This window comes from Trachinotus anak, unplaced genomic scaffold (assembly GCF_046630095.1).
Source record: "Trachinotus anak isolate AG129_WGS33_773 ecotype Australia unplaced genomic scaffold, CSIRO_AGI_Tana_v1 ptg000004l, whole genome shotgun sequence".
In the NCBI taxonomy this organism is placed as follows: Eukaryota; Metazoa; Chordata; class Actinopteri; order Carangiformes; family Carangidae; genus Trachinotus; species Trachinotus anak.
The window spans coordinates 6,147,986-6,160,751 of record NW_027273855.1 but is presented as its reverse complement, the minus strand read 5'-3'; the positions used below and the strand labels follow the sequence as shown (position 1 = coordinate 6,160,751).

The 12,766-nt window shown below is 38.6% G+C and overlaps 1 protein-coding gene across 2 annotated transcripts in view; it reads right to left on the bottom strand.

Moving 5' to 3' along the window:
* LOC139620195 (MICOS complex subunit mic25a-like) overlaps positions 1–12,766 on the bottom strand; it is an 88,142-nt gene that overhangs the window by 73,657 nt on the left and 1,719 nt on the right. For both annotated transcript variants that reach the window (XM_071475507.1, XM_071475508.1), the window contains exons 2-4: positions 11,603–11,696; positions 10,312–10,432; positions 9,126–9,270 (exon numbers count right to left, since the gene is read on the bottom strand). In XM_071475507.1, the coding sequence (XP_071331608.1) occupies positions 9,126–9,270; positions 10,312–10,432; positions 11,603–11,696 (360 nt within the window). The remainder of the gene's footprint in view (positions 1–9,125; positions 9,271–10,311; positions 10,433–11,602; positions 11,697–12,766) is intronic.

The following is a 12,766-nucleotide window of genomic DNA, read 5'->3' as shown; positions in this document are numbered from 1 at the left end:
AAAAAACATCATATGGATATGTTAGCAAGGTTAAACACTTGTTTCTCATCAGAGGGGCTCTTAAAAGACAGACATTCCATGTACTGTATGTACAGTACTATATGTGACACCACCTCAACCACCAAGCCCATGTAAAGGCTTTGTGCGATTTAGAGAAGCTACAGACCTGAGAAGCTCTACGGTTGCATACATAGAGCTGCACTGGTTGCAAGAGTTAGGATAACTGTGATTCTGAAACTAAGGTTCAGTCCCAAAGACGCTGCAGCTCTACTTGAGTATTTTATCTTTAAAGTATTCTCACGGAATACAGTGGATATATAAGCATTTGTGTATAAACTGCAATCTTGACTAATAACTTCTATAGTGGGCTGAACAACACAGGAGAACAATAAAGTTTAACAGAGGACAACTTTCCAGAAGTGGTGGCCTCTACATTTGAATAAAAGTAAATTAAATACTGCTGTTTGAAATATTAAACAGGAGAAATCTGAAATAAAATTAGAATAAATAATGCAATTAAAAAGATAACCTCCTACATACTTCTTTTTTAACTTTTTATGACTCACAGAAAGACTGTTATTAAGCCAAGAAAGAAATCCAAGCATACAAAAAGGAACAGACAAAATTACGTGACTGAAAAAATTACGAGGTCAAGTTTTCAATTTTTTTAATAATGGTAATTACTTCCTGCGGCTTTATTTTTGTAGTTCTGATAAAAGCAGGTGAGACAAGGAACATCAACAGCTCTTGGCATGTGACAACGTCCGTGAAGACTAAAATACTTTGAACAGTGAAATGTTCCCTGTCACTGTCCCACTACACAACCAGTTCTGAAGCAATAAAAATGATAGGAGAGATGAAAGGTCATCATACGGGGAGAGAAAAGGTAGATTAAATTAACATGGGGAACTTGTGGCATAACATTTCTGACTGGTTTTCCAATGAGAGAATTTCACACTTGAAATTTAACTTAATATGGTGGGCACAGAGACAAAGCAGCAGACAGAATATTATACAGTGCAAGACAGTGAGAGGGAGAGAGAGATGCATCCACCTTCATGGAGAGCCAGTAAAACATGGAATATCCTTTTGTTGCCATCTAGTGTCACTTGGAGGAACTGGTTAATACAGCATTTTCAACGGTCTTTCTGAGAAAACACACACATGTAACTAATCTATGCACCTTTTACTAATAAACTAGATATCCCTACACTACACCCTCTGTCCTTGTAAATGAACCCTTCAAACCCTGACAAACGGTACATTTTCTGGAGTTTTACAAAACTTCAGAATAAAACTGGGAACCCCTGGTTAGGACTTAACACAAGAGAGAGCCAGAGCTCTTTTTTATTGTAAGTATGGTCAAAATGGAAACAGCAGCAGCTGAGATATCCCGGATTTTAGCTCTGAGTATGGGTCAACAAACTCTGGATCGAACATTTCCCCTCATGCAGCATCACAGTGTTAAATCTGTTAGATTTTAAATCTGTTCATCTCACTAGTAAATTTCCACATCTTTCAAACTCCACTCTCAGTTAGTTGTACAGTTTCTGCTAAAAAATTGTCACAAAGGGCATCAAACAACATTTTACAGGCCGAATCCTGCATCAAATGACAAATAAGCTTAACTAGATGTTTATAGCTATAATAAGTAACTTCTGTAACAGTAAAATGATGTCTAAAAATGAATTTGACCCATTATATATATATATATATATATATATATATATATTTATATTAAGTTGCGTACTTACATTATCCCAAATCTTTCCAGCACTTTTGAAACCTAGAGATTCTACGGGATTTTAATCAAGGTCTCAGTCCATTTCACTTGTTCTCTCAATGACATCATATCCTAAGTGGCCAAAATGTACTTTTTCAACTATGTATATATTTTACCCCCCCCCTCACTACTGATATTCAACATTCAACTTTTTTCAGTGTTTCTACCAGTTTTAATCCCCTTGTCCATTTGATGTGGAGAGCAGGACACCTCTGTGAATAATTTTGCTGCCGGTAAAAACCTCACGAACGTCTGGTTCACAAGTTATCATAGAAAAAATCAACAAATGCTAGCAGCAGTCTCAGCTCCCAACCCTTCCTTGACGTCTCATGTCGCATGCTACTTCACGATGTCACCAAACGCCATCTTTATTTATTGTTTTGATTGAGAGACCCATAGTGGCAGAGGTTACATCCTGTGCTTTTAAAATAAGGGTGTACCCCTTAAATTCTGACCTGTGATGCACTGAAGATTTTTATTGCTCAGTAGTTGGGTAATTGGGCACAGTGCAGTGATACTTTGATACAACTTTGTGTTAGTTAAGTTGAATGAATGAATTATCTGATTAGTCAACAAAAACTTAAGCCATCAGATATTTTTTCATTAAAATACTATAATCATATATGAAAAAAAAAATACTTGCAGTAAGTTTAAACATCTTATATTTTTCCCTGACTTATTATGTCCTTGAAAGATGCAACTGATTCACCTGTGATTCACAGCCATGTTCATAGAATATAGAAAGCACAGGAGGCATTTTGTATTAGCTGAAGCTCCATCAGAGGAAGTTAAAGGGCAGCTAATAAAATAGGCTTCGTAATTGTTCTGTGGGAACAGAGAGGGAGAGAGAAATTTACCGTATGCTAATGTGACTTATAACCTTTTTTGCTTTCAACAGGCGCCAAAAGGCCATTAATACATTATAAAAAGAGAAAATCCCTTTTAGCCCTTTAGTTCGACTTGCTTCCTTTCTTTCCATTCTCCCGTGCCCCTCTCCCATTCTGAAATTAATCTGCAGAAGATTTGCTATTAACAAAGACTATTCACAGAGCGCAGCACAGTGGATGTGGGCCTTGGCTGAAAGATGAAGAAAGGGCCGGAGGAATGGTGGGATCACACAGTTCTCTGGGAAGAGGACAAAAGGCAGGATGAAACAGAGTGAGGGAGTGAAGGCTAAGACAAGAAAAAGGCAACTAATGCCGCACATCATTGTCTGGCTCCCTCTGACTCGTGACTCAGAGCTGAGCCTACACACTCAGGACAGGAAGCACTTAGTCACCTGTAGCACCTTTTCCTCACAATTTAGTTTCACACTCAAGGCTAAACTCTGCGCCTTGTTTCCCTCTGCTCGTCACCCTGCAGTGATTCTTTACAAAGTTATCGGCCACACATTTACATCGTAACTCTCTCGCCCTCACCTGCATCGCCTCCAACTTTATCCCCTTTATAATAACTCTGCTGGTCCTCTGTCACAGGTTGCACCGTCTCATCACCATTTTTTCTTACAGTAATTCTCAATTCTCAATAAATAGTTCTGAATTATCAGTACATTCATCATCTTTGGTACCTTCTTTCACTCTTTCTTTCCTGTTTTCCTTGTAAGTAATTTTGTGCAAACTAAGTATGTATTTCTCACCCTTTTATCCTAATTTCAAGGTGGTTTAACACATATCACTCAGGTCCTCTCTTTATAAGCAATGAAGAAACATTTATTATTTTCTTTCCTCTTCTTTCACTTCTCCTTGTCCTTCAGAATTGATATTATTTTTCACCCTTTCAGCCTTCCACTCCTCCTTGCATGTTTATTCATCTTTTAACCTTGTGTTTTAAATCATACTTCCCCCTTTTTCTCCAATTCATCCTCCCTAAGCATTGGAGAAACATTACAAATAGTCACTCCTTCCCTCTGGTCTTTCCATTGTTGCTCTTCTTTTCCACCTCCAGGAAATGTTAAATCGCTTGTGAAGGCTTTCTTTTCACCTTTTCGTTCATTCCTTCCTCTTCATCTCACTTCCATAGGAAATGTGTGTCATCTTCTCTTTCACTCCCATTCATTCCTGATGCCTCTTCATTCTTCACCCCAACCCTTCACAAAATGTTCAGTCACTTCTTTTTCCTCCTCACATCCTTCTTGCTCCCAATTACTTAGTAAATGCTTAATCAGCTGTCACCTCTTATTTCTAATCGTCTCATATGTTTAGTCTTCCTCATCCTTTTTCTCAAGGCAATATTGCATCACTGTCATCTCTTTAAACTTTTCCCTCACAGGGTGTGAAATTAACATTGGCCAGCTGCCAAATATAGGTTGGTTCTGACCATGGCAGCCCACTAACTGTATCAAGATACCACCAGCTATGCTGGCAAGTATGGGGGCTCTACAATGAAAATCAATTTGAATTCTTGAAAATACATTTTGAAAATACATGTACTACGTTTCATCTATATTATACATGTTAACTCCACTATATCGAAACTGACATTGGGTTATCTGTAAGCTTTCTCTGCCACCAAACATGGTTTGTTGCTGGTAGCAGATGACGGTCATTGTCCCTTTACAAGATCTTTGACCATTGTTACGTTTACAAGACAGCTGGTTATATTACACGCTCTCTGCACTGCTACGTCTTCAGGGCAAATTGGAGGCTACAGTGAGTCGCTATCGAAAATTGACAAGATGGGCCAGAGCTAGCTGGTTAGCATGCTAACTTCAGAAGAAGAAAAAACACGCCAGAGACATGAGTTAACATTGGTGTTAGTTTCCACTGCTGGAGACAGCTCGGGCGAGTAAAGGAATAAAATTTGATGATAAACTTGCAACGTTTCTTTTATACTGGTAAGTACAAAGCTGTTAATGCTGCAATAGCGAAACTTGCAAATAGCTCTTTTAAGTGATAATAAACTATTAAGAATATATTTGTAGTCATTGTCATGACTAGTTCCATGTCTTTGATCAGGCGCTCATTCATAGTGCCCTTTTAAAGCTGCACTGAAGAACATTTTTATATCAACATTAGCTCATATTACAATGTATGATTGTTGAATTAGTTGCTTGTAGTGATGAACCCACACAGAATTACCATTCAGCTCTGCCGTTCCCCTCAGTTCTACAAAGCGTTTTAGCATCTAGCTAGCCCATTTTTTTTTAAGTTTTAATAAAGTAGTAACAAAGGCTAAAAAATTCAAGAACCTGGTTCTACTTAATATTTCTTTAAATTACATAAATTGAAGAGCTTCCCAGCATCGCATAGACTGGGATAACCCTTTAACTTGCTTGACTAGAGACTGGTTCTGCAGAGGTCGCTCTGGACAAAGAGCTGATGAGTGATCATGCCCTTTGATTCCACAACTGAGAAAAATCTCATTTTAGTTAAGACTGTGAGCAAATCTGCCCATACCTCATGTGTATGTGCATATATGTATTCAAAGCACAAGAAACCATAATTACAAGTAGCCCTCGGCATAAAGAGGTCCAGTCCTGCACCACTGGTCATTCTGCTCACAATGTACCTCCAGCGGCTTTCTATTACGAGTGGGAGTGTGTTGTAGAGGAGATAAGACAGGTGCTACAGCATGTCTCAACATGGGGAGACGGGAGAGGGGGGTTCACGTGAAACTGGTGTGTAAAACAAGCTCTCCCCTTCCCATGACTATACCTCCGACCCTGCACCAGTCCTATCTCCAGCTCCAGGAAACTCTCAGGGTGCAATTTACCGCTTGCACTGCACTGATAATACTGTCTCCAGGGCAGGAAGGCGAGAGTGATGGCTGGGATAGAGAAGAGAGGAAAACAGAGGGAGATAGAGGGTGGGGGTGGGAGAGGAGAGAGAGAGGGGAGCTAGGAAAAGAGGGAGAGTGAAAATGGTGAAGAGAATAGAAGATAGAAAAAGAACAGCGATATAATAGGTGAAAGGAGGAGGAAGCAGAGGGAATATCACTATGGAAATTACAAATGCAATCCCAAAGACCCAATTTGTGTCTGTGCAAAATGCTCCAACATGTGATTTAACCAGAGAAAAGTGCACTGGACTGAATTATGACTTGACCCAACACAAACTTATCTCCTCAAATTAGTCCACTTTTACGTAGTTTTATCACTGAACTCACTGCGTGTAAAACCTAGAGTCTTCAGTAAAATGCTCTGGGATGACTGCTGAGCAAAATTCAAAAGCACTGTGTTATTACACACAGACCACAACAGCTCCGCCAACTGGTCACTAGTGGATGTTGCCGTGGGAAGAGGATTTTTCACAGTATCCACCAAGTATTTTTTTTGAATTTCCCCAAGGAGATCAATAAAGTATCTTTCTACCTCTATTAACTGAAGGACAGATCTTAGTGACAAAAATGGCACACAAGTTTTCTGTAGACTGTGAATGATGGTCAAGGGCAAGAGAAAAAAACTGCCATAATAGCCTCTTTTCAGTAAGACAGAGGAAACACAGACCCAAAGGACCAATGTCATCAGAGCATTGTCTATAAACTTAGATTACTGATCTTCTGCCATTGGGAACTTTTCTTTAGAAAGTGTCATATATTGAATAGCGTTGTTCATAGTTAAAGGTATAATATGTAAACATTTAAATGTCTAAAAATGGCACGACCTATGTCATATATTTTTGAGTTTAGTACTTACATTATCCCATCATTTAGAGTAATTTTCAAAGCTAGAGAAATTTGTGATTTTAATCAAGGTAACGGTCTGTTTCATTTTGTCGCCTGTCAATGGAGTCATGTCCCTTATGCCCATGGTTCTTAAAGGGGGGTCCGAGGAACACCAAAGGTGCTTGAAGGGGTTCCTGGGGGTCCCCAGCAAAAAAGGGAATCAATTATTTTCACTGTAGTTCCGTCCATAAGTAACACAATACAGAATGTGTGAGTATTCTGGTCACGGATTTCAAACACTTTCTGTAATAAAATATCTAAAAGCAAAAATCTTATCAGATGGGGGTCCGTGGTCTAATTTGTGTTAGTTTAGGAGTCCTTGATGTAAAAAAGTTTGAGAACCACTGACATATGCGCATGCATCATTGTTGTGGTTCCCTACCAGAAGTGGTCAAAAAGGACTTTTTCAACCAGATTTAAGATTTTTAACACGCTTTTAACACCTTGGTCATTTTCAACTATATATTTTAAGGATTTCAGGATGATTTTAGTCATTGGATGTCTGGATCTTAAGTTATCAGAGAAAAGAGCCAAAAAGGCAAATGTTGGGTAGCTCAGTTTCCAGCCCCTCCAAAACATCCTGTGCCTGCTGAACACAAATTTTTATAATGCCACTGCTTTATTCAGTGTTTTTGCCAGTTATAATTACCATGTCTGTTTGAGAGGGGGAGACCTCTGTGGATATTTCAGCTCCTGTTAAAAACCTCCAGAACCTCCAGTTTTAATTGAGAGACCCCTAGAGGCAGAAGTTACACACTGTGCATTTAAATACTTAACTATAAATCGACAATAATAATTAATACAATCAGTCAAACAATTAAAATATCCTGGGACATTAAGTACCATCTGAGTGGGTAATCCACCAGGGGTCGTTGAAGGATTTAATGTGTATTTTTGTTTTGTCAATTTGTTTATACATTAGAAAGTCAGGCTACTGCTTGCTACTTATTTTTCCGACAGGGGAGAAGCCATTATGCCAGTTATACACAGTGCACTCAGCGCCGGAGGGTTCAATATGCGTTTTCTTTACAGACACTTGTCTATTCTAAATATTACATTTTAATCTTGTCAGTTAATAAGCATCAGCTATTGATCAGAAAATAATCCAAAATTAGCATCTCTGATACTGAACAGTGAAGGAAACACAACGGAACACAAAGGCCTTCCACATCACCATCTGAACTTCACCATAATCATAAAAAAACATTAAATACAAATGAACAGTGGCAGTGTATAGTCTGCAATGACCACTGTCCCAATAGGTGATGCCACACAGAGAACATGAGTACGGGTGGTCATGAGGTAGTGTGAGCGACGCTTTTCTTATTCCTTATATTTTTAAAGGTAAGACAAACATGTTGTTTACCATCATATGCAACTTCTTCATTAGCTGGAATAACATTTGAAAAGGAAAGATTTCAAATGAACTGCAGCTAAATACCTGCATTTTATCCTCATAGTTTTTTTGTTTTTAGAGTAACCTGCTAATCTAATCTATGTCATATGTAAATAGCCAACTCTGGCTTTATCCATCATCCATATTTACAAAATAAAAAAATCTTCCTAAACAAAGTATTGTGCAGTTCCCTGTATAAAGGGCAACAGAAAACAAAATGTAATTTTCTACGCAAGTCAAACAGCACAATTAAAAAATAACTGTGTCCACACTGACATATCATCAAAATGACCATAATTACCATAAGTGCCATATTCCTCCTTAATGTATGCAGTTTTGGTTTAGTATCTATCCATCTATGTATCGCTATGTATTTTTACTCTTTACTATAAGCAAACACAAGTTCTCTGAACAAACTCTGAGCTTTTTGTTATTAAAAGAAAAACTCCTCATCAGACCCATAACCGCACGGCACTGTGCAAACTCTCTTGTCTCTTGACCAAAAGCCACTGATTTCTTTACTCCATGTAAATATGTTTCTTGCCATCCTACTTTCTTCCATATCAAGCAACCGATTCCATAAAGGAGCTGCAGATATCTTACAGCCTCATATGGTTCCCATCTCATGTCCTCCACCATCACAAACTTTGGTGTATATTTGTGCACTGACCGTGGCTAGGTGCTCATCAGCGTGGGTCCACCAATGTGATGCACACATTATAAATTTCACTACAGAAGGGACTACAGGGGTCGGGAGGGACAAATTATATGATGTGCCACTGTCCTGTATAGCCGGTGTGTTTTGATTTGACACTTACACACATAGATTATGATTAGTGCCTGAACCAGTTCAGATAGAAAAATGTCCATTGTCGTGTTCTTTTGAAGAGATGTCATGTCAGAAGTGGCTAAGAAGATAAATTCAATTAATTAAAGAAAGCAGAATGACTACTAAAACTACTCAGTCAGAAATTCCCATCGCTAATTAGTGGTTGGTTTTTGTTTGCAAGCCTCTATATTCATCAAATTCATATCATATAAATATGGAAGGAAAAAAAAACCTCATATGACAACTATGAAAAAACTCAGCTATGACAACAAACAGAGCTGAGTCTGACCTCACATTTACTCACAACTAAAGTCACTTGATCAGCATTTTAGAAGTAACATGAAACAAGACAGAAACAATGAAACATTCAGCTTAAGAAAGAAGAATAATATATATTCAGTCCATGAATCTGCCTCTGTTTGAGTGTGTGTGTGTGTGCGTGCGTGCGTATGTACCAGTTGTTTGGTTTTCTCAGCTTCCTGGCGTGTGTGTTGTCTTTCCCGGCTCATGGTGTTAGTCATCTCTTGCAACGCTGCCTCCCTCTCTCTCTGTGCCAACTTGGCCCACTCCTCCTTGAGAATCCTCTGCTTTTGTTCGTACCTGAAACACATATCATATATACAAAATATACTGTGCTCATTCATTGCTTGTAGTTATAAGTGTCTGCTAAACTAAGTCTTCTGATGACTGGAAATTGCTTTTGGCATGTATATCCACAAGAGGGCAGCATACACCAGTTTTCGGGTCAGTCAAATCCACTCAGTATATAAAATGATTTCTTTCTCTACAGGGTTAAGTTTTACAGAGGAATCATCAAGATCACTGCAAGTGTCACCCAGCGAAGTTTAACATTTTTAATTATCTGACAATTATAATTTTTAACACATACCAGAAAACTTGCACATGTTCTCTAGTCTGACCTAGATCTTTCAAATGTCACTTGGTCTCTCCCTTATTTTTCAATACTGACGGCCATCCAACCCAAAACATCTGACTCTTTATTGTAAACTTTAACTGCTAAGTTTAGTTCCTCAGCTATAAATTACTAGGAAAGTGGTAAAATCTCTATGTTATCTCTGAAATCAAATGACAGTTAACAAAGTGGTCCTTTTAATAATTTTTAACTCTTGTGTGTATGCATGCGGTCAGGCTGCACAGAACCCCACAGCCCCATATTTTGATTGTGATGTCCAAGGTATCATTTTATATGTTTTTCCATTTCATTCATTTGCTTTTAGTTTTGTAATTACTTTCACTCAGAGCAGTCATGGATGATATTCCCAGCTGAAAACCCACCAGCACACCTGCTCGTCTGTGAATTTCAGAGGAAGCTCCACTGTGTCTGAATATAACGGTTAAGAGCATGAGCCAATTCATTTTTCTTAAATGGTCACACAGTGGATCTCAGGCATCTTACCCTTGATTTTAGTTTTCTTGACTGTGTATTTAAAGAGATGTAGTATATAGTTCTAACATCAGTGCTTCATTAAACTCCTTTTTAGCAAGACACTGGTTTACAATGACACTAGGCAGTTAAGTTACTCATCAAGGGTGTGCATATGTTTACCAGGCATAAATCCGCTTAAATGATTACCAACCAATAAGAATATGTATTATAAATAAAAATGTTCTTTAACCCACCTCCTCTGCTCTTCCTTAGTGTAGGAGTCTGGTTTGGTAGTGCTGGACTGTGTGCTGGGCTGGGCGCGGTGCTGTGAGCTCTGCTGGGGTCGAGAGCTTGAGCTGGCACTGCGAGAGACACCTGGACAAAGACACAGAGGATATCAAAGGGTCAAACTGTCGAAAAACTGATTTCTGATTACTCAACCTGATACAGTTTTCCCCCTGCTAAGATGCTAATAATCACGGCTGTCACAGTGCATCATAATGAGGAGCTCAAAGAGACTGAAAAATATTAACCACCGGAGAAAATGATCCTGACAGGAGAGCTTGAGAGTATGTGGCCGACAGACAAGCTGAGTGCGAGATTTACACTCTGCTTTAAAGGAATCTTATCCTCAAACTAACAACGTCTAAGGGAAAGTTTCTCTACAGCAGTGGTCAACAAAGTGTTTGTATCTCCAAGAAGTTGAGGGAGGGGGGGGGGTCATCTTGTAAACATGGTCATATTATATTCCAGCCAATACCTTCATTATTGGATTTTATTAAAATTTTGATTTTCTGATAATTTTTGGTAGTGTTTCACATTTGTTGGTACTCCCGCAATTCAGTGGTGCACTTCCATAAAGGTTGGAGACTTACAGGTGAGACATTAAAAGCAAAATAAAATGGTCAAAATGGATTCTACACTTCCCATAATGCATCTTGATACCATGCTTTTGTTTCACGTTCTCTGCCTACAGTAGAACTTGTTTTTCTTTCAAACGTCATGCCAAGTTTGTGATGCAGGCTTTCTCTTAGAAATGTGTCCACACTAACGACAAAAGACATTACACAACAGTGCGATACTACAATTCAAGACTAGTGTTGAAGTAAACAGCACACACTGGTTCCGTCTGTGCTGCGTTCCAGTTCTGTCACACCTGTGCTGTGGTTTTAATGTCCAATAGACATATATGTTTTGAAGGTCTGTCGTTTGCAGAAACATGTTTATGTACATATTTAAACCGTTTCAGAAGTAAATGATTTGCTTGTTTTGTTTTTTTTTCTATTATCAAGTCAACTGACACTAAACACATTTATTAATATTTATTGACAAATGTATTTCAGTGTATTTCATGGTCCAGAAATGCAAGCTGCTAGATTATAGACCCTGCGTGTATAAACAACAATAATAGGGGAACGGGGGAAAGAACCATGCTCAAAACAGAGCCGATGGACACACACAAACGACAGCTGATAATCTCTGACAGCTGTGACGAAGGCTGATTGAAACACAGCCAGATACAACAGCCGTAAGGTTTTTTTATACCTGCGTCTTTCTGAGCGTTTGAGGTTGATGAAGACGTGCGTTCTGGAGCAATGTTGGCCACCCCTCTCATCCTCTGAAGAACATCTTCTGACAACTAAAGAAAGGGATAAAGAGCAAATTAACAGACAGAGACGGGTCAGACCACAGACACAGAATCAACACTGAACTGAGAATTTTAAGGTTTTTTTTGTTTCTTGCTTTGTTTTCTTTACAGTAGAAACAATAAGAGACCTTGCTACAAGTTTCAGTCAACTATAAAGCAAATCATGCACATTATATGGTTTCATCTTTATTCAAATTAAAACCACCCCTTTATCTTTTTAATCTTTTGGAAGAGTAACAAAGTAACTTTGTCCTGTAGAAAAGCACATGAACCAGACCAATATGCCAAAAAAACTACTGGATCACTTCAGCTGTACTGTGCTTGTCCAGGGAAACGGTTAAACATAGCTGCATCAAAAACCACAGGAGTCAGCACCAGCCATTGACTCACTGTTTCTATGAGTCACAACATTTGAATGTGCAGGCAGCACCGGCAATTACGATTATCTGAAAGGCTCTTTGTTTTCACATTTTTACAAACATTGTGATGCAGGGAAGTACCCGAACTGTAAACACTTAACTTATGTAGTTGATATTTTATATTCCAGTAGTTGTTATACTGGGCAAGCTTGCACTTGCATGAGTATAGTTTGGTCTGAAGGTGCCTTCAAATCCTACTGGAAATTTGGTAATCACATCCAACAAGTACTGACGCATCTTTGAGAGTGCTATGGATGCAGTCATACTACTGACATTCATACATCTGCTGTGTGTGCGTGCATGCAAATGGAATAATTAGAGATTAAAGATAACACCAAGTAGGTAAATGCTGCTTTAATGACCTCTAGCTGAAAGTTACCTGTTTGTTGCACTCATCTGACCACATCCAGCAATGATGATGGACGTGGTCAGAAGAATGATTTACCTGTAACCAAACTAAATAGGCTGTCAAGGTCAATGTGCACTGAGCACCCTTCTACATCACTACACTAAGGCGAAAGAATAGTAATAGTGTAAAATAGTGTAAAGTTGTTGCTATTTGTCAGTTAAAATAAATCTCCATCATGATACAAGAACTGTGAGGCTTCAAAGTATCAAGTCATGGTCTTATCAGTCTGAGTC